The sequence below is a fragment of the Lipophrys pholis genome (assembly GCF_963383615.2).
Source record: "Lipophrys pholis genome assembly, chromosome: 10".
Lineage (NCBI taxonomy): Eukaryota > Metazoa > Chordata > Actinopteri > Blenniiformes > Blenniidae > Lipophrys > Lipophrys pholis.
In genome coordinates this window covers 23623628-23648911 of record NC_137640.1, presented here as the reverse complement: position 1 = coordinate 23648911, position 25284 = coordinate 23623628, and the positions used below count along the sequence as shown (strand labels likewise).

Below are 25284 nucleotides of genomic sequence, written 5' to 3'. Positions count from 1 at the left end.
GACACTGAAAGTTGAAAGACAGGTAAATAAGAGATATGCATATTTTCATGTCAACGTGCGAGGTTGATCTATAATCTAATTTATTTTTGTCACCCTCTCTCTTCTTTTGTTAGCTCAATGACGGGCAGTTCACAGTGATCCAGCTCGTTGGGATGCTGCGTGGTATCGCAGCAGGCATGAAGTACCTCTCAGATATGAACTATGTGCACAGAGACTTGGCTGCACGTAACATCTTGGTTAACAGTAATCTGGTGTGCAAGGTGTCTGACTTTGGCCTGTCTCGTTTCCTCGAAGACGACCCCACAGACCCGACCTACACCAGCTCACTGGTGAGTCAAAGTGTAGATTACATGTGTCTTATTTGTTTCTGTGTTCATGTCTCAAATCAAAATTGAGAGATACCCCAAGCAACACATTACCCTCCATGTGTCACATTTATCTTAGCTCCTTTTTCATGTGGATTAAAGGCGTAATTCCGACACGGTCAATCTGGCTCGGAAAGGTTTAGTGGTTTTTGTTTTCTGGTTTGGCCAATCTCACTTAGGCCAGTGTATTCAAAATCAAGACCAGGAATACCTGTTTTCACAAGAGTCAATGCCAACAAAGCAAGTTCAGATCAGTTCTGAAAGGATTTGTTCAATTTTCAATGATTTTCCTTTGAAAAGATTGAGCTTGTTTGTGTACATTTTGACATTTTTTTTTCTGAGCAGCAAAGGAGGCTCTCTCCCTTCTGTGCGAAGCGTGGTCGTTGCTTCCATCATGTACATCTTGTTTAGTGAAGCAAAAGCAAAATAGGGAAAAACACCCAAAGCAATGTCACTGAGCGTGAGAAATAACACTCTCTGTGACAGGAAGTGATGGTGTCAGATTGTGTGATATTTGGTTTGGAGAGACACAGATGGTATGGGATACCAATCATCTCATTTACAGTTCAGCTTTCTCATTTCATTTTTTCTAAAGCAGTCCCAACAACAGCTATAACAATATTACAGAATACAGTTGTTATTTTATGAAATATTATTATAGCTTCTCATATTTCTGTACATATCATTTTCCTGTACATGTGTGATTGATTAGCCCTCCATGTATGTGGCGTTTACGTTGTACAGCATGTACCCATGTGTTGTGCATCAATGTTTCCCTTAGATGGTTTTTCTCACCCTCTCTTTCCTTCTCGTATGTGTGTGACTGTTTGTGCTCCATCCCTCCAGTATTTCATGCTCACCTACTCATTCGCATATCCACAGGGAGGGAAGATTCCCATCCGCTGGACGGCTCCTGAGGCAATTGCTTACAGGAAGTTCACCTCAGCCAGCGACGTGTGGAGCTACGGGATTGTCATGTGGGAAGTAATGTCGTATGGAGAGCGACCGTACTGGGACATGAGCAATCAAGACGTAAGCTTGAACAAATAAAAAGACAAATCTTTAATGAAGCAATGCATATAGTCACATGGAAACACAAACATACGCATGCACAGTATTGTGGTTAAGTTTGAGGCAGGTGTAATATATTGCTTCTTATCCATCATGTAGCACCAGCAAGAAGGCTCGTGTTTAGCTCTAAATGTTTTCTGCAGCAGTGGGGAAACGACTCCAAAAAATACAGACATTTATTAGGAGCTACTTTCCGCTTGAAGAAGAACAAGCAGTCCAGGAGGTGATCGTGTCGTCCCCACAGAGTCAGGGTTTACATGAAGACATCTAAGGAGCTACACAGAAAGTCTTGCTTGTATCTCAAAAGATGCTTGAAGACAACCTCAGTGTGTCCTACTGAAAACTCAATGCTAGAGAACTCCTGCTGCTTTGTAGGCAGAGTTGACCACCTCAAACACAAATGTCAGTCTTGTTGATACACTCTGCAATTAGTATTGAGTGATGAAAATATACTTTTCATTTTTGACCAAACTGTCACAGTTCTGTTGCTCTATACCAGCCCTAAACCTGTCTACGATACACATGCCATTATATTTAATAAGGAACCATTTTAGAAATGTCTTTCATTCATGTTCACGTGTTTTCTTTTGTATTCCCTCTTCATACCCACTCTGATATCTATTTCTATGCTGTCATGAACCTATCCTTGCATCCACTTCCCTGCCTCTATATTCAACACTTCGGGATTAGAAGTCATTGTGATTTCTGTTTCAATTCCTTAGGTGATAAATGCGGTGGAGCAGGACTATCGACTTCCTCCGCCCATGGACTGCCCCACAGCTCTACACCAGCTTATGCTGGACTGTTGGGTGAAAGAGAGGAATCTTCGACCTAAATTCACCCAGATTGTAGCCACGCTGGATAAGCTAATTCGCAACGCTGCCAGCCTCAAGGTGGTCACCAACAGCACACAGTCCACTGGGTAAGTGAACTTATTTTTCATTCTGTGCAATGAAATATAGAATCAGTATGAAAGAGCAGCAGTCACTTAAGGTATATGCTCTTGTATGTTTTGTGAAATTTGCAATGACACCATAGTGCTACTTCTTACCAAGAGTTGTACTGAACATATGAATAGGTGTGACCATTGTCCTCTGAAAGTTCATTTTGGTGTTCTGAATTCCTATGTTGATGAGGATCTGATGGCTGTTTTAATATAATATACATCCATATTCAAAACCTTTACCCAACCCAGGGTGGCGGGAGACTGAAATTATCCCATCTGACCGTGGGAAAAGGCAGGGTACACCCTGGACAGGTCGCCAGTCCATCACATTGCAATTAGAAAGGCAGAAAATGACAGATAAAATATGCAGACATATCAGAGTCAGAATTTAGATTCTCAAAAGCATATTTTTAGACTGTGGGAGTAAAAAGGAGCACCTGAAAAAAAAAAAAAACATAAATTCACAGATAGGCTCCCAAAGCACAACCTGGCAAACGTTTTGCCTTGAGGCAAGAGCGTCAACCGCTACACCACTGTTCTTACGCATGATCAGTTTATTGAACGATGTCATTCAGGTTTGTACTGAACTGACTGAGCCTTTTCGTTTTCACCCGAGACAGAGGATAGGGAGTCAGTTCCAGTGTACGAATAGTACAAATAGTTGATCCAATGTATTTGGGCCACTCTGATTAAGCTTTAACAATCTCTTAACTGCTGAAACATCCACATTTCGGCTCATACAACTTTTTAGTTGTAATGAATGCAAGTTAAGCCATTATGCAAATCCAAATTACCATCGCTCAATACAGCCCTTGATGCCACTTCTCCACCAAGTGTAAGCTCAATCAATGATATCATCTACATTTAGCTGAACGATCTGTCTTCGCAATCTGTTTCTTTGAAAGAATTTGGAAGCTAGAAGGTGAATCGAGTTGGAACAGAAAACGGGGGGTGGGGGGGGTGACCTACCTATCCCTCCATCAGGGTCTTTCTGTCCTGAGGGAGGGCTGCAAACAGTCTTGGGTTGGCTCATGGGGGAAACCAGGGTCTCGGTTGGCCACCAGACTGACATTCTTAGAAGATTAGGCTTGCGGTTAATTAGCTCGATTAAGGCGATGCAAAAAAGAGATGGGAGCGCCTTTTAATTAGCCACTAACGAGATTTTAAACGGGCCAGCGGAGAGGTGGCCTCCTGCCGACAAACCTAACAACGGAGGACTGAGAAATGATGCAGCCATCCTGGTCGGTACTGAAGGGTGGCTGGAGGTTAGCTAACACGGTCTGTCTTTGGCTTCTAAAGATTATATGCAGTCAACATAACATGCATGGAGAAAAATTACTTTATAGATGGTTGACTACTTCCATGTTAAGCTCTTATGTAAATGAAAAGTCTCACATTAGAAATGAACCACAACCAGTGTTCTAAAAAAATGCTGCACCTCACAGAAAGTGACAAAACCAGCTTTCTCTCCAGTTCGCTTAAAATCTGTTCCAGTTTTTTCCTACTGTTTCTGCTTGAAGGCCAACATCGAGGCCAACTTTAAAGAAGGAGCACCAACAATGCTCCATTAAGAGAAGCCAGAGCCTGGTGTTAACAACAGCCTGAGGCCTTAGGTTCTGAAGTACAGGCCTTATTAAAAATCACTCCATCTACACCACTCAATGGAGCCTCTGTATGACTGTTATTAACTCCCCCCTTCATGCCTTTTCCCTTCGCTCCCGCTTTCTATCTCCATTCCTCTTTTAATTGTTAATGAATCTAATGCCATCAAAAAGGATGACAGGGTTCAACAGAGCAGAGAGGAGGGGAGACAGTGGCGTTCTTTCTCTTGGCTTGCTCCCTCATCTGTTTCTTCTCCTTTACCTTCTACCCCGCACCTCCCCGTCATCCTCTCCACCTCCACCTCCTCTTGTTCATCCGCTCTACTTCACTTTGAGTTGTTGCACAGTTTTATTAAAACTCCCAAGGTGGCCTCACTATCTGTTGCATTGATCAACACAAGATTTTTTTTTTTTTTAAAGTGTTCTTGAGCTGTCAACAGGTGTGCAAAATACACCCGGATGGTTTTTCAAAAACAGACAGGATGGATTAAGAAAAATAAAGAAAATCACATAAGAAACAACAAATGCACACGCAGATATGTGAGTCATATTTTCCACACGCCACACTACCGTGAGTCACTTGTGATGTCCCACCACAGGCATATGTGAGGGACATCTGTGTTTACATTCCATTGATATTGCTCCCATTTAAAAAAAAAAAAAAAAAAAAAAAGTCTTTCTTTTTCTGTGGGATTGAGTTGCATGAGTCCCTTTTGGTCTTGTCATCCGACTTTGTAGATCAGGATCCAGTCCGTATGCCCAAACATCTAAAGCCACCCCTGTGTGAGTGTACTGTACATGCAATAACTGTGTGCTAAAAGGCATATTGCATATAGCCAGTTTGTGGGAACCGTGTTCATACAAACAGCCCAAATCTTATTTGACATGATATTGTCACAAATGTCACAAAAAAATCCAAGCTTAGATTACATTTAAAACACATTTGTTGGTGGTTGAAATGTGCAACAAAAGTAAAAACACAAATACAATAGTATTGTTTTCCCTGTCTTTTTTTTCCTAAAACATTTCAAGGCAACAAGATAGATGACAATATAATTGGCAACGAGATATTTCCATGAAAGTAAATCATCCAAAAATGGATTATTGTTAATCTGCAGACGATGCATGTTCTTGACCTCCGATGTACAGTCTATGGCTCTAACACTTGTATTTGTGATTATTTCCTCTCAACAAAATATTTCTGGTCAGTTGGCATGAAATTTGAATAGATGGGGGTCATTATTAAGATTTAGCTTGATATCTGCTTTATAAATGCATAGTATGCCGCCTCACCAGCTGCAGCGCCAATATCCACCTCTTAAGCCTCCAGCCAGTCTCTCCACAGTCCTAAAAGTGTCCAAACTCAACTTGTTACCCATGCCCCCTGTACACAAGTTCTTACATGTGGAGGAAAAAAGGGGTGGTGGGGAGGAAAGAGACACAGAGAAATGGAGAGGTGGCGCTCAGCGGGGTGCGTTTTGGGGTGAGGTTGGCCAGTAGAGGCAATAGATTGACGACCTTAACCCTCTCTCTCTCTGTATCTCTTCCCCCCACTTCCCAATGTAGGGTCTCCCAGCCCTTGCTTGACCGCTGTGTGCCAGACTATACCACTTTCACCACTGTGGGGGACTGGCTGGATGCCATCAAGATGAGCCGCTACCGTGACAACTTCGTCAACGCTGGATTTGCTTCTTTTGACCTGGTGGCCCAGATGACAGCAGAGTGAGTGGAGCTAATCAGGCCGAATGTGATTGACTTCTCTGAGCTTAATAGTCAAAATATGACCTTGAGGGAATAACATTCTCTCAAGTCTAAATTCGACATGAGTGGGCAGTGGTGGCCTCGTGGTGGGCTAGAAAGGGTTGCTTGGGATTGGGACTTTGCAAGTTCAATCCCTGAGCAAGGCCCTTGACCCCGACCAGCTCCCTGGAGCGCCATAGTGTGGCAGTTCACCAATGGGACATTATCATTATTATATGTGGAGAAGTAGATTCAAATTTCAAATGAAAAACAAATGCAAAACTAAAGTTTCAAAGAAATTTTGTGTTTTGATTTATCTGAGACTCAGTGTAAACAGTTGGTGTGTGCCGTCAAAAGTTTATAGGGAACACAGCAAGATATGACTTGTAGTACTATAGTCAAGCCCTTTAAATGTTTTGCTTGCCACTTTTTATGCGCAGACACTATAGAAACACATTTTTCAAAGGTAAAATGTCCAAATCGATGGTCATGAAACTTTTGTTGAAAGTTTATTGGGCTATTCAGATAGAAAATAAAAATAAACGGTTCTGTTTTCCTCATAATTCAAATACATAATGGGCCAAATAAAATACATTTACAGGACTTTCAGTAACATGGACTATGACTCTTACCTCATTGGATGGAAATCCCTTGAATTAGCTGATTTAATACCTCACTCCCACCAGCTAAAGAGGAAAAGAAAAAAAATTTATGCAAAAACGGCCCAATTTTTCATAGCAGTAAAGCTGCTTATATGCAATTTCTTACTGATAGTAGAGCTTTGGTCGTATTTAAACACAGGATATAATGGGAGTCCTACAGATTAGAGGCTACATACAATCAAATGATTGAATTATGAATGTACTGATGAATAAATCATCTTCATTATCAGCGAAACAGGTAATAGAGGTTGAGGTGATTTGTTTTAATTTGGGTGGGCTGACTGATGTGGCGTATTGGGCCTCTCTGTTGCCCTTAATGGCCAGTAATTCCTCTAATTGTGGCCATTTGTTATCATTTATTTCTCAGTTGCTGTGCTGACGGCAATTGAAAATTATATTTAAAAAATGCAGCACTTTTTTTGTTTGTTATGATGCTTCAGAGTGTTTTGGAGAAGATGGCTGTTCTGTGTGTACGTGTAAGTGTATGTGTATGTGTGCGTGCGCTACAAAATTTTTGTACATTTTTATTCCAGACCTGACCTACATAGGACCAGACTTGAAATGACTAGACTTGAAAAACCAGGAGCACATGAACACATAGTAATTTACATGCAACATGTATGAAATGACAAACTGGCCACTGACAATCCTGGACCCTCTCAAAGATGAGAGGGTCTGCGTAGACCACTCGGAGGAAAGCATGGGAACAGATCAAGGTGGGTCCACCTGTACCCCCTCTGACACTGGCATGGGAACAGATGGATGAGGGTCCTCCTGGACCCTCTAAAAGACAAGCATGGAAACAGATGAACGTGGGTCCTCCTGGACCCCATGAGATGGGAACAGGAACAGACAGAGGTGGATCTATCTAGTCTGAAGACTATATATCGCAGTTGTTGTATGCCTCGCCATGAACTCATTTGCCTATCCAGCTTGAGCTAAAGCGGTGGGACTTCTGCTTTCGGGCTGGACCAATTAATGAGCCATGTTTCTTCTTTACTCCCTCTCTGGTCATTGTTTGGTTCGGACGACAGCGCCCCCAAATAACCAGGGGTGTTGTAATTGCGTGACATTTTCCTGGCGGTTTGATCCAGTCTCAAAAGTGGACATGAACAGCAGAGATACAGATGTAAATGTCTTTATGGATTCCCTTAGAGCGGGCACAGGAACAGTCGGAGGCAGGCCCCCAGGACTCCCTCAGAGTTGGGCACATAAGTTGGCAAATATTGGTCCTCCTACAAGCCCTCTTACAATAAGGCATAGTTGGGTCCAACAGGGCTCCCTCTGCGATGCGCAGAAGAGCTGAGGGAGAAAGGCCTTTCTAAACCTCCCCTGAACAATGGTGAGAAATGGTGTCAATGGTATGGTTTAAGTCCATTGCAGCTTCAATCCTGCCTGGGAACATGGTATGAGGCAGCTCAAAACCTACCAGAGATGAGATGTGGAGTGGCGTTGGAGGCCCTGGAGCTCTCTCGGTACATGCTGGGGAATTTCTTTAATTGTCCTGAGCCTGGGCTCAGTAGTATCGATCCTCCCGGACACAAAATGTGGCATTGTCATTTCTGAACCCCTGCAAAGACAAACCTGCATCAATCCCCCTTGAGATGAGCAAACTATGAGAAACCAGGCTGAGTGCCTGTGGATTTGCCTGGCTTGGACTTGAGCTGACAAGTGGGGACTGGTGTGGCAACCCTGAGCATCCTCAGGAATATATTCCAACAAGACCAGGAAATTCTCTTAAGAACACAGGTCAAGAACCCAAATGCACAAGTAGAAGACAGAGTTTTGGGAATTTTGTCTGAGGTGCAGTCAGGCAGGGGCTGTTACCAACTGAGCAATTAAAAGTTGGACAGGTGGAGAAGACCAAGGGACAGATTTAGGCACAAGTGACAAATCAGACAGAAATTGCATAAAACCAGACTTGCAATAACTGGACTCGGAAAAAAAAACTGTAAAGCACATGAACAAAGACAAGGTTACAGACGTGACAAAATGTCAAGGAATACAAGGAACCTTAAGGATGAAAAGCACAATGATAACACAGTGGGTAAACAACCCATGGAGACCTAAGACTTGACAGAATATACTGTGACACTGTGTGTTAATGTGTGTGTGTGTGTGTGTGTGTGTGTGTGTGTGTGTGTGTGTGTGTGTGTGTGTGTGTGTGTGTGTGTGTGTGTGTGTGTGTGTGTGTGTGTGTGTGTGTGTGTGTGTGTGTGTGTGTGTGTGTGTGTTACACTGGCTATAGCAGGATGTTTTGTTGACTTGCTCTCGGGGGGGTTATTTTATGGGTTATTGCCATGGTGATGCCTTTGTTCCAGTTCCCACCCACCTGGTAGAGTGTGTGCTCACCAGTGATGGAAAGGGAAATTTAAACTTCTGCCTTGAAAGTGTGATGCTCGTCTACAGTTATGCTTTAATTGTTTGATTTTATAACTTTGCCATCTGTTCTCACCTTTTTCCGTTTTCTTCTCACTACACAGGGACTTGCTGCGGATAGGGGTAACATTGGCTGGTCACCAAAAGAAGATTCTGGGTAGCATTCAGGACATGAGACTACAGATGAACCAAACACTTCCTGTCCAGGTGTGAGCAGCAGGATATACAAACCGATGCAGTTGAAGGACAGCCAGACAGGAAAAGGGGGAGAAACTGCTAGAGAGGGCCACTGGAAAACCCTTGCTGCCTGACCCATCTCTGCTGATCGAACAGTATGAAACTGGCTTGCAGTGCCTCTGAATATTTTTTTCTTTCTTTATTTCATTACCACTTACATTTCCTCTTCCTGCCTTTTTTTTTTTTTTTTTAATATGTCATGTTTCCCCCCCCACCACCCATGCCCCCCAAAAATATTTGTGTTTTGAAAGAAAGAAGAGAGTTATATCCCATGCGTGCCTCACCAGCTCTGGAGTGGGTTGATGTCTGCATGCACGTGTGTTTTTGAGTAAAGTTGGCCTTAGTCCTGTAACTGAGTCGTCACTCTCTGATACCCGTTCAAGAGCCCTTCTTCTTGACCCCTTAGGCCAGCTCTGCTGGCTATACAAACTAGAAGAACTTAAAAAAGAAGAGAAGTTTCACACACATCAAAAAAATCAGATGTGTATCAGACCACCAGAGATAAGAGCTAAGTCTCCGCTGGCAGAAGTTGTATTATTGTGCACGTGTGTTGTTCTCCATCTTCATATTGAAGGTGTGTCATTTTAAAGGGCACTCACTAGAGAATGTGGTTCAAGAAGGACATATAATGGGCGGCGTTCAAAGGTCAAGAGGATGACAAAAGGTCAAAGAGGACTAAGGAAGCCAGCCCCAGTTGTGGACACTTGTTTTGGCCGCTGGAGCCTCAGTAGATATCCAGACTCTTCATTCTGACTTGAAGTGACTCAGGATAGTTTCACAGCTTGGGAACCCTCTGTTCATCAATTGTGTTTTTACACATACAAATATTTTTATTTTTATTTGTCCACACAACTATTTTTTTTTGTTTGTTTTTGATTTTTCATTCTTTTTTTTTTTTTCTTTCTTTTTTTTTTTTTTGGCTTTGTTACACCTTTTGGAAAATTTGTGGATTCAATTGGCCGGTCAAACTGAAGTACCCCCTCCTCCCTCCTACTGGACGCTTCACGTGATTTGAGGACGGGAGGGGTAGATGAGGACTGGGCAACAATATGGGAAGACAACTTGGCCTTTTGTGTGCATTTTTGTATTTTTGTGTGCAGGTATGTCTGTGTGTGCATGTGTGATTTTGTGTGCCTGGTTGTGTGGGTGAGTCAAGTTGCACACAATTATACTGTACAATACAGCTTCCGCTATTTGCCACCGTGGAGAATTAACGCATGAACTGAATTGTGATAAGGAGCAAATATATCTGAAACAATTATGCTATATTATGTGGACAACTGTTAAACATTCTTTTTTGATGAATCCCTGATAGGACTTTGGACACACACATACACACACACACACTCACACACACACACGAGTCATGATGGACACCTTATTTTTAATTACTCTTATCTGGATTTAGAAATAATCAAAGTCCTTGTTTTAATTTCTTGACATTCTGCTCTATGTATTTATTTGTACCTCACACTCAAACCCCTCCTCCCCACCACACCCCTCCCCTACGAATACCCAGAAGGACTTCAGGCCAATTGGTACAGTGGACTTGGAACAATCAGAAGGAAGAGAAACTCCATGAGGATTCACCTAATGAATTGATGATTATAAAAAAAAAAAAAAAAAAAAAAAAAAATACATATAAATTGGATATTGTATTTTTGTTGTTGTTCTAAACAGCCTGTACATGTTTTGTAACAAAAATGAGATAACAAAAGAAAAATTGTGTTTTGACAAAAATGCAGTGTTGTGAAATGTTTGATTCGGAGTGAATTTACCAGGTGGCAACGGACGACGAGAAAGAAAGAAGACTGAAAGTCTGGAGGTTGAGTGAAAGCGATGAACACCACCCTTATTTAAATCATAGTATATATATATATAAAAAAAAAAAGAAACATCTCTTTATCCTGCATACATCGTTGTCTGAGTGTTGACTTAGTGTGAGTATGTTGAAGTTGTGTGTCCATTAGACTTTCCCCATATCTATTCCAAATTTAATACAAACAGCAAATATGAAGCACAGAGCTGTTCTTAATTGTCTATCAGGCACATTAGTTTCAACCTTTACCGTCTCTAATATAATCCGGCCCATCTGATGTGTGACTGTTAAAAAGCTTATTGGTGAGAAGATCCCGGATGAATTAGTCGGCCTGCCAGTCATTTCAGTTGCCCCGAGACGTGGGGCTTCATCGCAGCACCTGCAGTTTCCCTCTTCGCAACAGGATCCTCATCAGAGCGCTCAGAGATGTCAGAAGAGGAACCTATTGCCCTTTTGTCTTGTCAGGTCAATTAATGCAGCTGTTAATCTGACATTGCAATGATATGAAGAGAGGCATAAGGCAGGTCAACCTATCACCGTCTCTCTTCATTTCCTGTCTGGCTTGTGATCGTCCCCAGCATGGGCCGCTGCATGATTAGTACAGGGTAGGATCATCAACTGTGTCATGCAGACAGCGTGTAGCCTCATCTTTTTTTTAAATGATAGCAGCTGCATCACTGTGACCAGGCAATTTGTGCTCCTTACAAAGCAGTGTTTGATGATAGTGGTTTTTAGGAGTGGGGCAGCATCACTGGTGTGATCTTCCAGAGGGTTTAAACATTATTTGGTCTGGAGCTGATCAATGCAATATGTGAATATATTGTTTTAAGTCTATACCGATGATGGCAATGGCCTTAATATGTGTCTCAGAAGTTTGTCAGCCTCTGTTAAGTTCCTTAAGCTATCATGGGCGACATTATGCAAAACAAAATGTTTTCCCTGTTTTGTATTTTGTTATTTGATGTCAGCTTCAGTTGATTTAACCCCCTTGGCTACACTCCTGAGGTGAAAGAGCGTAGTATTCCATTAAGTGAAAATTTAACCCACATTTTTAAAAAAGAACAATACACGAGTGAAAATAGTTTGATAGTTTTTTATTGAACGGGGGAATAACGTCTCAGAGTAAGAAATGTTTGCATAAGTAACACTTTGTTTTCCTAACATAATGCAGATGTGTGAAAAAACCAGGATGAGTCTTTTTCTGGTCGACTTTAACTTCTTTTGCCATAACAACCCTTAGTTTTAAAGGGGTCGTATTATACAGCTTTTCAACACTTGCACATGGTCTCATTGGTCCAAAAACATTGTCTTTAAAGATGATTGCCCCAAATTCAGCTTTTCCTTGCTTTCCAGCCAATTTGAATGTTGGATCATAGGAGCAGCACTCAGAATCTGCTGTGCCTGTGTGAGCTGGACTAGCTCCGCCCACACATGCCCATCTTGGGAAGAGGAGGGAGTACTTGGACCCTCCTAATTGTGGGAGAGACAGAGGGAGGGCCTACCTTGATTGGGATTGGGCTAAACCCCCGATAGCACTATATAGGGTTTGATTTCTGATTGGCTTGTTGGAGCAACACATTTTTAAACACTGAAACAAGCCAGGGAGAGAGAGGACAGACTTCCTTTATTTCCGGGGCGTCATTCCAGACATGGGGACGATGATTACTTTTGCAAAACCATTAGAAAGAGGATTTTTGCATAATATGGCCCCTTTAATTGTAAAACAATGACAGAGAACACATTTGAAAATGACGGGCTAACAGAATTGATATGATCAAAAATCCTTTCTATTTAAAGTTTCTCATGAATACACAAGTTTATTCCTTGTTCCTCGTCTCAGCTCAATCATCCAATCAGCTAAGCCCCATGGTTGCAAGCTTGCATGTGGCACCAAATGGGACACAGTTGATAGCATACAAACATAGAAAGGGGGGAGGATGAATGGGGCTAAACACAATCAGATGGCAGACATGCCTGCTCATGAAAAATGGCAGTTTGGAGCTCGGATGAACTATTGATGAGGTGCACATGGTGCTCAGGGATCCGGAGTCGTGTTCACCAAAGTCAACCAGCCATGAGTGATGAGCTCAACTGGCACTGTTGCACATATTTAAAAGATTACACCACCGCCACTGCAACTGCAAACGATTAATCTTTAAGTGGATTTTTCACACATTCATGAGGCCGTTTTATATTTTCCAAGTCAGAGAGGGGAAAGAAACTTGCTCTTGTGTGCTTTTCTTTTTGTTCATGCAACTGTACTTTGCTGTGTGTGTGTGTGTGTGTGTGTGTGTGTGTGTGTGTGTGTGTGTGTGTGTGTGTGTGTGTGTGTGTGTGTGTGTGTGTGTGTGTGTGTGTGTGTGTGTGTGTGTGTGTGTGTGTGTGTGTGTGTGCGTAAGTGAAAGAGAGCGAGACAGAGAGGCTGGAGTGTATGGAATTAAAAGAAAACCATTGTTTTGTACTGAATCAGTGTGATCAGCTGTGTTTTGGCTGCCAGATGTTGTTTTAAGTGTGTGTGCCAATAAGTTTTGAAATATCCAAACATTCTTTACAATTCAGTTTCCATGTTTTGCGTCCTCAACAGATTCACGGATCACACACATTCACCCTGCTGGAAAACGCCTCACACCCAGCTCTTGTGCTTTTGTTGTTTTAGTTGTCTGTTTTAATTGAATATATACAGTACTGTTTTTTTCTTCTGTCTTATAACAAACTTAGAACACAAACATTTTTGGTCACTTTTAAAAAACCAGTCTTCTTAAAACTGAGCGACTATAGATCCAGGATATGCCATTTTTTTGAGTCCCTGAAAAGCATTGAGATGTATTTAATGGTGCAAACATACGATACAAACTACTAAAAATGATGATGCATTCTTGTAGAAATATTTTTTAAAGACCCTTTTGCAATTAAATTATTTAAGAAATGTGTACCGAGGTCCCGACTGAGTCTTTGTGTTGTGTTACAGTTGATAGTCACACTCGTGTCGTTCAATAGCTGACAAAGGCACTCCCATATTTAGGAAAACGATACCATTACCAGTACCTTGAGTCAATTCTTTTACTTCATTAAAAGCAAAGGAGTGGAGGTTCTGAACTTCAAAGTAAAGAAACTTTGATCAGAAAAATCAAAGTAACAAAAAGAAGCAATGAATTAAAAATTTCAGTGATAAACAACATTTCTCAGGATGTTTTTCAATCCATGCTTTTTTGTGCACACATACGGGTTCCCACATGCACATTGTTGTATATAATACTACAGATATCTGCATGGATTAACCAGCAACCACCAGCAATGGCATAAATTAGCACTGAATTCATGTAATGGATTTCTTATCAAAAAAATAAATAAATCTAACCTAATTGGACTGCATATAAATGACTAACTTTTCATTGTAAGGGCTTTTAATTTCATGATGTATCACAATTTCATCCATCAAAAACGATTTCCTCTCTTTGAGTCCGCGCGTCTCTCCCATCAAATGATCCTCTCTACAACAAGTGGCCAGCCGGTTTTAATGAAGCAAGGTGTAGAAACGGCAAGCGTTTCTGTTTAACTTGTGTAGAATAAAAGTAAAAGGCATAAAAGTACCAACTCTGGCTGTCAGTTCTTATCATTTATAATCTTTCCTTCATGTATCTCTAATCAGCGATCCCAGCAACATGTTTTCTTTGGTAAAGTGGTTTCAATTGAGACAAAACACTCCATCAGCACCACCATCATTTACTGTAGCTGTTTCTGATGCTGGCCTGTTTTTCCTCGAGGTTAGTTGGTCAACCGAAATTGCCCACTGGTGTGGATGTGAGCGTGTGGTCGTATATGCTTGTTGTCACAGTGGGGACATTCCAATAACTTCTCATAATTCTTTTTCAAACCCACTAATTCATCTCTGCTGGCACTGAGCCTACGGTCTTATTTTCCTGTGGAAAGGATAAAAATGCTCAGATCATAGATTCCACCTTATCTGATCCCTGCCTCGTCCCATGACTCCCCGCTTTCGACCATGCAATTAAATAAATCCAGTACCCGTCTCTCTTGTTTTCGGCAAAGCAAAGATATTTTCAAAATGCTCCACCACTGAAGTCACCACTACATTTCAGCAGGGGATTATGTAGGATTGTTTTTGTGTTGCAGCAGGCATAATGATTTTTTATCACCTAAACGACTTGGGTTTTAAAGTGTTGGAGTCAGATGATGGATTTATTGCAATTTCTTGGAGGTTCAACAGAGCCTGAAAATAATCTTCTTCCAGTTCCAATTTGTCTAAATCATACACTTTTACTTTGCCATTGTGGCACTAATGAGATCTTTTTTTTTTCTAATTCTAACAAATAATAATAATAAATCAGTGCATCAATCACAGTATAGACCCTGTGACATATTATTCACTCAAATTAATCTAAATAATTCCATTACACCCAATGAGAGGAAGTTTTTTTTTTTTTTTCAGTTCTCACCGTGTACTGTAGCTTGATAATTTGCCTACTGTACCCTAATCAATATTTACTTCTTATAAAAAGTTGGGATTTACTTCACGAGCTAAAAAGAATTTATATTAGACTCTTTATGGAGGTCTAATGCATAATGCATTTACAGTACTTTTTCAAAATCGCTACAAATGGGCATGTCTATAAATTATAAATTATAATAAGATTCATAAAGGATTATCGATGGCAGGTGTAATGTGTCATACACTCATCTGCATAATCTACATAAGCCCGTGGTAAAGAAGAAGAATCTGAAGGTACGGGTTGTTTATCATGTTACCTACTGGATTGAGTTTCAAATTAGATCGAGTAACGTTGCTACAAATATATCAAGCCACAGTGGCTGCTTGATTGTGCAAATAATCAGTTGAGATGCTTTAAGTTGGTCATCTTCTTCCCCCTGACAATTTACTTACAGCAAGCGAATGCAGTTCATAGCCTCAAAATTGTATTATGATATAAATGTATAAATATAAAAAAAATGTTGATAAAGTCTCACAGAGTTGTTACTTAACTCAGAGCTCACAATACCTATTGTAGAATATCACTGATATTTGTTATACATTGTCCTTAAATGTTGACACTTTAAGCTCACAGTAATTTTCTGAACCTTTTTTTTTCATTTTTATCAATAATGTGACTTCAGGAAAAAAAACCATAACGTTGTCACTTTGCCCGTATGAACGGTTCTGCATGATGAGCATAGGACACATTGTATCCCACCACCTCAGAAGATTAAAGAACCGTGTTATCAGTTGTCATAAATAAGACAATTCTGTGAATGCATCGCTTTGCCTTCTGAATGCACTGACCTTCTTAGAAAGTGATACTGTAAACAGTTACTTGGTTTCCTTCTTAATTCAGTCAACAACAAGACTCCTACTTTACTGGGGAGATTTCTTCACAGAATCGACCCGTCGGTCGGCAGCCACACAGCGCGGCGCTCAAGGGGAACTGATGGGGGCCGAGGGTCTTGCTCAGGGACCCATGGTGCATGTTTTTTGGACTGGCAACAAACAAACAAAGAGAAAACAGAGAGAGAGAGAGAGAGAGAGAGAGAGAGAGAGAGAGAGAGAGAGAGAGAGAGACACAGCTCCAGCTGTTTAAAAACAAAAGTAACGATTAACAAGCTCACAGAAACATCAGTAACGAGCCGTTTTACTCAATTCATAGTAGTATTAAATACTGGTGCATTACTGCCAAAGGAAATTATTTTTTTTATATTAATCCCTTATCCCAAATTTTTGGCGACAGATAACTTGTCGGATTAAAATAAATATGAGCCAACGCCAAGATGAACTAAAAATCAGTATAGCTTTCAAGGGCTATTGACAGAGTGTCACATTACTTTTAGCTGGAGAAAATTGATTGTCGGCAATACAGTTTCATCAAAACCTGTCTTAAAATGCAGAGGGAAATTATTAGGATGTCAATAAAGATTAATTTTTTTATCCCTCCTCAGTCAGGCAGGCAGAATTAGCATGAATATAATGATGTATTTACATGTCTAAGCCACATATCGGTCAGGAAAAGGATCAATGAAAACATGATCACAAGGCAACAGATGAAAAACAAAAAAAATGTAAATGAGAATTAATACATTAAAACCTCCTAACCCAATCCTTACCCTTATTTCAAAAGCCAGACTCTGTCTTTATTCTTTTTTAGCCCCTGCAGACTTCCCACTCCCATCCCCCTGCCCTATTAGCTCCACACTAACACCCGCACACCCGTTCTCTGTCTACTTTTTCATCCTCTCCCATCTTTTCTGCCATAATCCTTCTCTTTCACTTCAGCTTGGCACAGCTAATTGGTCACGTCTGTATGGTGACATGGGGACCTGACATAATTGCTGGACAAATAGCGAGGCGTTTAGCTGTCTCAGCCGAGCTGTACACAGACACCAGTCGACTGGAAAGACTAATTACCATTCCAGCCCAACAACTCACTAATTGGGAAACACTTCCAACAAAGAAAACAATCCATGTGGGTGCACCTGTGTCAAAAGAAGAACCCAGGATTCCGAAATATCAAAAACATATAAGGACTTGTATTCACGGTTAATTCTAGCAGCTTTGTCGTTGTTGTTTTCTTTTATTTACCATGTCTACAAATCAATAAATCGCATGAGGGCAATCCCAGAAACATTTATTACATCCATGATGTCTTTCAATGAACATAGAAATGATCTTTAAAAGCAGCACATAATAAATACTTCATTTCAGTTCATTGAATATTCCCCTGACCTGAAGACAATTGCTTTTGAATAAAGAGACATCACAAAGGATTAAGTGATGGCTCACCCCTGAAGTATTTGACCACCAGCTCACATTGCCCTATCCCCAAAGAGAGTACCCCACCTTTTTTTTTTTTTTTTTTCTGCCCCTGAACAAGCATCCTATTGTTGGGGGGATCGGGTGCAGCTGCGTGGTCGCTCCCGTCTGATGGGTTGAGCATGTCTGCCAGTGAAACAATATTCAACAGAACTTCACCCAGGGACCATGAGGTGACCTGGAGTTCACGGTCAGAGCTGGACAATTGGTGGGAATCTGTCACATGCGAGAGGTATGGCAACCTTCAGGTATTGCAAGGCCATTGAACATGCACATCAAATCGCCACTGTGAGGAGATAAGATGTCCTCACTGCTGCAGTTATCAAGATGGAGCCCTAATTTACTGTAAACAGAGCATAATACTACTTCTATGATGCATAAATCACATGGTGAAAAAAAATAAAAAATAAAAAGGCCTTGACGTGGGCCTGCTACTTAGGGTATTAATGCTCACAGATAACGCGGTGCGTTCGCACTGCTTGGTGAGATAATGAATTTACTTGTTCCTAGTCTCCTGCAAACTTGGTGTCCCCAATGTATGGGGGGGGGATAGTTAGAAAAGATAGATTTTTAAAAGATATTTCAATGGATTTTTCTAAAGCGGCACTAAACACTACTCATCGTTATGGGAATCAACCTTGTATGAGCTGTGCAGTGGCCACTGGAGCAGGTTGTCAACCAGCAAATTGTGACTTTTTGTTATCGACACATCTGTCTTGAGCCGTGAGCAGAAGGGATAAAGAGGATTGCTCTACCGGATGAAATTGAACTGATTGCTTGATGTAATTATTAATACAGTTTTACCCACAAACATCTGCTGGTCAGTGTTTTTCTTTCATGTGCGCAATCTTGCTGGAGCCATCAATGATCTCTCGCGCCAACTAAACATCAGTTATAGCTTTTGAGTCGTAGTCATGAAAGACACCATGACATTGTTGAGGTCATTTTTTCCTCTCCGTTGGTGTCATCGGAAGGCATGAAGGGAAGGGCCTTGTTCTTGCCTGACATCTCATTAACTGGTCGTCGATATTTATCAGTCTTAATCAGAGCTGTGGCAGGTCTGGTGTGATTACTTCCTGGGTGTGAAAGCAATCACACCTCGTCCTCCCCACTGTCCTTGATTTATGGAGGGAAAAAACAGCCTGGCATGGTTGAAGAAGTTTGAGAGCTGTGTAAAAAAAGAAAAAAAAAGAATGAATTGAAGAGTGCACACGTTCGAAGCTTCTGCCTTATCTCCAATACTGCAAAGACACTGTTCGAGACCGAACACATTGGTATCCAAACTAGGAAAGAAAAACACAAAACATGCTATTTGTATTCTCTTTTGAAAAAAACAACACCAAAAAAACCAAACAAAAATGAATAAAAAAAAAAAAACATGAAGCCCAAACAGGTGGACCACATGAAATTAGATTAAGAATTATTATTATTATTATTATTATTATTATTATTATTATTATTATTATTATTATTATTATTATTATTATTATTATTATCTGCAGTTTGTGTTCCACTGAAGGGTAAAGTAATGTCATTTTATACCTTTTTTTTTCATTACTTTTTTTTATTTTCCATTTTTCTGAGAGCTACCACGGAAACAACCAATATTTAATTCGAAACAAAATGTAGCAAGAACGTTATATTCCAATTTTTTTTTCCATCGGTTTCTTTTGTGACACCACTTGCTCGCTGTTGCTCTTTTAAGACAATAATTGCTCGCATGACTTGTCCAGTGGGTCAAGTAGGATTTTTCGGGGTTAAGGAATGACCCCACAAATAAACGATTGAACTATTTTAGACGCCAGACTGATCACAGAGATCCAGACGAAGAGAGGATGTAAAACATGATGTCAAAATAGCATACAACTTGAAGGGAAAGAATTGTAAAATATAATAAAAAAAACTTAAAATGTTGTACAAAAAATATAATAAATGAAATAAAAATGTGTGCGTTAATAGAAACAGCATTAAAGAAACAGCAACTTTTCAAACAGTCAGAGAACCTTGTGTCGACGCGGGACTAAAACGACCCATAAAAAATTAGATCAAAAGAAGCAAATTAATTTCTTGTTCACACATAAACTATCGACCATTCTTATCTACCATCAGGTGTCCAGTCTTACTCCTTGACCTCGCTGTGGCCTTCTAACAAGACCAGTGCGAGGCAGCCTAATGTCAGGTGGCAGGCGGACAAAGGTGAGGCGGTGGGGGGTGTCGGAAAATGTGCTAACGCTCTTGCAGCTGTGTGAGTTCGAAGGCCAGCAAAGTGTTTTTTTGAGGAACCAAGTGTCAACTCATTACAAACTCAACATCACCTCACTGGAACGCCAGTGACCTGTAAGCAGTGAGAGTTGTCACGGAACAAAGGCGGCGAGTAAAAGAAGACAGAAGCGCTGGTTGAATGTGGACGGAAAGTAGAAATTTTTATTCGATGTGCCTGTGGAGGAAAAAAAATAAAAAATAAAGTATTCTGAAAAGTGGGACATTGTCTGATTTTTTTTTTCCAGTTTCAGAGACCCCTTTTCTGTTAGGGTTTTGGTGAGTTTGTTTCGCGACGCGACTCCAATCGCGTCACTGAGCGATGGGCGTCTCAGCAGCGGGAACAGCCACCCAGTTGTAAACGGAAGATTCTGATTGGACAAAAATGAGTGATATGTGAACCCCCTCCCCGCCAACAGCCAGACATTCGCAACATGGCGGATGGGGTCAAACGAAGGCCAGGTCGAGATGCATCTTGGGTAAAGTGTGTCCTCGTTTTTTAAAGAAGGATGAGGAGGACAGTTGTGACAGGAGAGAATGTAGGACAGCTGGTAAACAGAGACGCCATCGCTCTGTTAAACTAGACACGGATTTAAATGAACTAATCGGACGTTGCGGCTTCAAGGATAGCTGTTGTTGTCGCGCTACACCAGTAAGCGCAGTAGTTAATCGCTGTATTGAGGCACAGCTAAACACACTGTGCTCACATATTGCTCATTAACAAAGATTTGCATCAAGCCTAATTTAGCAGAGTGCACTATCTGGGGGTAAATGGTGTCCAATAAAGAACAATAAAGCCTTTCGATAGAGGGATAGTTAGTGCTGGCAATTACCTCTCATTACTTCCAAGATTGTTTGAGCCGTCATATTAAACACATGGAAAATGTGAAATAAAAGCAATGCGCCACACATCAAAGGCAGCCCATAAAACTCTGCTCCTATAATAAGATCAGAATGTGCTAATTTGTGGAACAGTATTATCTAGTGTTATGTTGCAAGTGTTGATAGAAGACAAAGAATCTGTCAGACATTATGGGGAAATTGCTTCAACAGCGTTTTTAATGGAAGATATGTTCTGCTCATCAATTCTGCGCTTAATGTCTCTCCTATTCATCCCACACTTGATCCTCACAGTGTATCGGTGAGCAATTACAGAGGAGACTTTAATTACAAAGCCAGCGATTTTCCGAAAATGTGTTTTTATAGCAGTCAATCTTATATCACAACTCAATTTGAATTGTGTCGTGATGTATTCCCATCTCGAGTATCTTGAACTGCACATGCTTCACTATTCCCACGCTCAGCTGGTTTTGTCGACACCTGACTGAGGACCGCTCCGTGTGTGTGTGTGTGTGTGTGTGTGTGTGTGTGTGTGTGTGTGCGTGCGTGCGTGCGTGCGTCTGTTTGGGGAACGAGACTGTGTGTGGTCACATTTCTGGTGGCTTTCATGTTTTCCTACTCAGCTGCAAAAGTGTGCGTGTCTTCAGAGAGGGTGTTTTTGCTGTGTTGACATATGAAAACCATCCCAGCCTGACGGGAGCAGAAAACAGGATTAGCTGCAGGTTTGAAGTAAAAAAAAAAAAAATCTAGACATGCTCGACAACAACTCTACAAGCACACCTCCTACCACACATGCTTCAGTGGTCTCGTGTGATGTGATAAAAACCATCACATAGGCTGAGAGGCTTGGCAGACAGTTGGAAGACATGCTCAGACACAGCACAGCCCAGCACACATCGCCTCTCCTGGCACACCAAACGCTACTGAGTTGAAATGAAGCGGCACCTGCACCTCATATAATGGTATATAAATACATTTAACATGGAAGATTACTGAATTTCCTTCTTCTTTTTTTTTTACCCCCCCATGGAAAACAAAATGTGACATTTTATATTCTTTAATTTAATTGCATACATAATTCTCTTCTCTGTTGTAATTGAAATGAACAGTCAGGGTTTGCCTATCTCACAAGTTCAATAGTATAGAAACTAATTACATTGTCACTGATAAACCCACATATTCTCAAACCATCACATAAATTGTGAATCATCAAACAACATATGGGAATTTAATGGCGTATGCAAATTACACTAACATGCAATTATAATTTGAATCCGAACAAATAAAAATCTCTAATAATTGTTTAAATAAAATCATTGATATAAAAACATGAATGAATGAATTTTTTGGTCATTTGATTGTGCCCAATAGTTGAATTATTGGAGACAAAACAATTGCATGAATAATGAAGTTTACAGTTTTGTGTGACTTTATTATCTATTTAATATTTTTGACTAAATATTGTAAACGGTGACGCATACAGGTTTTCAAAAAAAAAACCCTCAGAAACAGTAACTGAGATAGAAATGTGGGTAGGATCAAATCAGTCTGTGCTCTTCTTTCTTCTTGTCAGACATAAAAACTGTTGGTGTGCTTGTTTAGTTTGACTGAGTTTATATGCACTATAGCTTTGAGGGTGTGGCTACTTAATACATGAATAAATGTAAACATGTCAATATGTTTTAATTTTGTTCATAAGATTTATAACATGTTATGATTTATATGTCTGAAAATCATGGTCTTATTGTAAGTCTCACTGAGTTCAAATTCGAAATGAGCTCATGTGTTTTCCAGAAAAGTTTTTTTTTTCCATTTTCAACATTTCATGTGTCCCATTGTGAATAAAATATGGCTGCATGAGAATTACATTTAATTGCATCATGTGTTTGTTTGCACTTTGCACATCTTTTTTTTTTTGCAGTCGGGGTAATCTATCTGCTTTGATTCTGAGGAGCTGATATTGAGTTTAGTTATATTTGATTGCAGTCCTTTAGGTGGTGTTTATTTGCATAACTTAGGTTTTAATTCAAATCTATTGGTACACTTTAAACCTTTCAGCATCATCATGTGATCTCTGATTGAAATATTATTTATATATTTGCAGTATTATCCTGTTTTGTTTTTTTTCTTTTCTTTTTTGTGCAACTCGATGTTTCGACTTTCTAAATTAAGTTTAACCACCTCCTCAGGCCAGAAGCTCAATACTCTCAGTGGTAACTCTCACTGGCATTTGCAGTTGAGGTTATTTTGGCTGTAGTTACGGACAGAGCCCTCAGGATGTGCACCCTCCACTGGACTGGTAATAATTACCAGACTCGGTTTCCCCTGCGAGGGACATTCTGCATATGCTCACATACACACAATTGGTGTTCACCTTCTGTCTTTCACACAGACACACACACATACACACACACATTATCTGCATGCATAAACATACATTCCTGTGCACAAACATGCACATGCTTCACCTTGAGCACAAAGATCCTCGTGTTTCTCTAAAAAGACTTTGTGAAGAGTGGAAGGGAATCGATTCAATGGCATTGGAGTAGCAGTGATTATAGTGGTAAGTCTTTGTTATGGCTTCTCGGAAAAGAAACAACAACAAAACAATACAGCAGCACTCTAAAAGGATGAGGATTTCTCAATAGTCATCTCTTTCTCGTCTCCCTATTTCATATAAACACCCCACTACTTGTCTGATACCTTTCTTTAATCCCCATCGCCATCCACCCCCTGCTTTCAGTGTCAACGAGAGGTCAAGTTTGAGGAACTGACTTCAGCTCCAGTGAGGAAAATGTGACTTACCGCAGGTTTAATGCAATCATGTGACATCTATTTCCACAGTCCTGTTTTCTTCGAGCACAGCCTTTCGCCTCATTTGCCCTTCATGCTGAAATGGATTCGTGGCTGTAAAAAATAAAGCTAACACTATCAACGCGTCCTATCGGAAACACTCCAGCCGTGGCGACTGTGTCACTGTCATACCCTTCCACCGACCACCAATGTGACAGCTGAATGCTTCTTTTGTGTGTGAACGTGTGAATTATTTACAAATTACATAAACGACTTGAAGGAAAATGTCATTTCATAGTGTTTTCATTTTAACGAAACACCTTTGTATTCGGACGGTCCACATTCATCAAAACATCGTTTCCTGTATATATTTGTGCGTCAAGGAAAACTTTAAGCACGAGACCATAACACGTGTGCTGTATACATGCCTGTTATCTGCGTGGCCGAAGGCAGGTCTACTCATTTCCCCCTTAAAAATCGGTTGTTTCACTCAACGCATCACATGTAGCATGGCATCTCTGGCCAAATGGTAATGTCACCTGGCTGAATTTGACAGAGTCACAGCGTTGAAACGTGAATAATTTCGAAGTTTGATTTGTCAATCAATATGCCCTCTTCTAATCACTGATAATACTGAAATCTTGATAGATGCCCTTTGAATTGGTGCACTGAAAATGACTCCAGCATGACAAACTTGCTTCTTGCAGCGCTACTTCACAGAGGCAGGCCAGCTGTTTCTTCATGGGTGGGGAGGTGTGGGGTTTGGGGGGGGCAAAACCGACTTTAAATATGGGGAACTCACTTTGCTTGAGTCCGACATACATGTTATGAAATGTAAGGGACTTTTTTCTGTCGACCGAAAGAAGTAAGAGAACATATACGCTGATGAAATAAAGAGATTGCCAACCGTGATGAATAGCTTTCAATCAGGGCGCAAAATGGGTTCGTACACCTCTTGGAATTAGTTAAGTCAGATAATTGCTGTTCAGTGGAAAAGCTATTTGAATTACTTGATAGGAAATTAATTACAGGCTGATGAGGTTCATCAGTGTTAAGCATTACAAAAAAAATTACCCCCATGGAAGATGGAAGGCCTTTTAAGACACATTTTGGAAACAATTAGTTTTCACCTTAGATTGGTTAAAGCTAAACCTAATCTGTGCGTGGTACAAAAGTTCCCGAGGGGAGTAAGCAATTTGCTGACTGAGAATTTGGCAAAAAGAATAGTGCTAATCAATCTGTAGAATTATTTCAAGCTCAGGTAAAGTTGTGTTTTCATTAATTTGTTTAAACTTTATTATAAAGTCATTGTATGCTTTATTACTCAAATCCCCCAGCTGACTCCGGATTGAATATAATAATCTGTAGTAATTTGTGGGCAATTTAGCAAATTGTCTGTGTCAATGGTGGACCGAACATTTCCTCATGATGCAAAGCAGGTTTAGCAAAGTGCTTAACAACAAGACATTGTATCCTAGTGTTGTATCCGTATGAAATGGATAACAACAAAATTGCAGTCACCTCAGGCAAACTAGTGCTAATAAAACTATTTCTGAATAGAAGCGGGTGACAAAGCTGTGAGAAAGCTGAAGTAAATCGACATTTCACAGAGTTTAAACAAGGACTGAGCAGAAAGTCCCACCAGGAAGGATTAGCAGTAATGCAGACTGTCTGCCACTTTGGTGACTTTCAGAAATCCCCAAAACCTGCCAAGTAGGGAAATGAGAGACAACAGTCGGTCAAAATAGCTTA

At 40.6% G+C, this 25284-nt stretch overlaps 1 protein-coding gene across 1 annotated transcript in view; it reads left to right on the top strand.

Moving 5' to 3' along the window:
• ephb3b (eph receptor B3b) overlaps nt 1-13753 on the top strand; it is a gene marked incomplete at its 5' end in the record, with an annotated part of 61563 nt that extends 47810 nt beyond the window's left edge. The window contains 5 exons of the mRNA XM_080473707.1: nt 114-329; nt 1248-1397; nt 2159-2358; nt 5550-5705; nt 8869-13753. Of these exons, the coding sequence (XP_080329833.1) occupies nt 114-329; nt 1248-1397; nt 2159-2358; nt 5550-5705; nt 8869-8977 (831 nt within the window). The 3' untranslated portion in view covers nt 8978-13753. The remainder of the gene's footprint in view (nt 1-113; nt 330-1247; nt 1398-2158; nt 2359-5549; nt 5706-8868) is intronic.
• Nucleotides 13754-25284: the final 11531 nt, after the last annotated feature.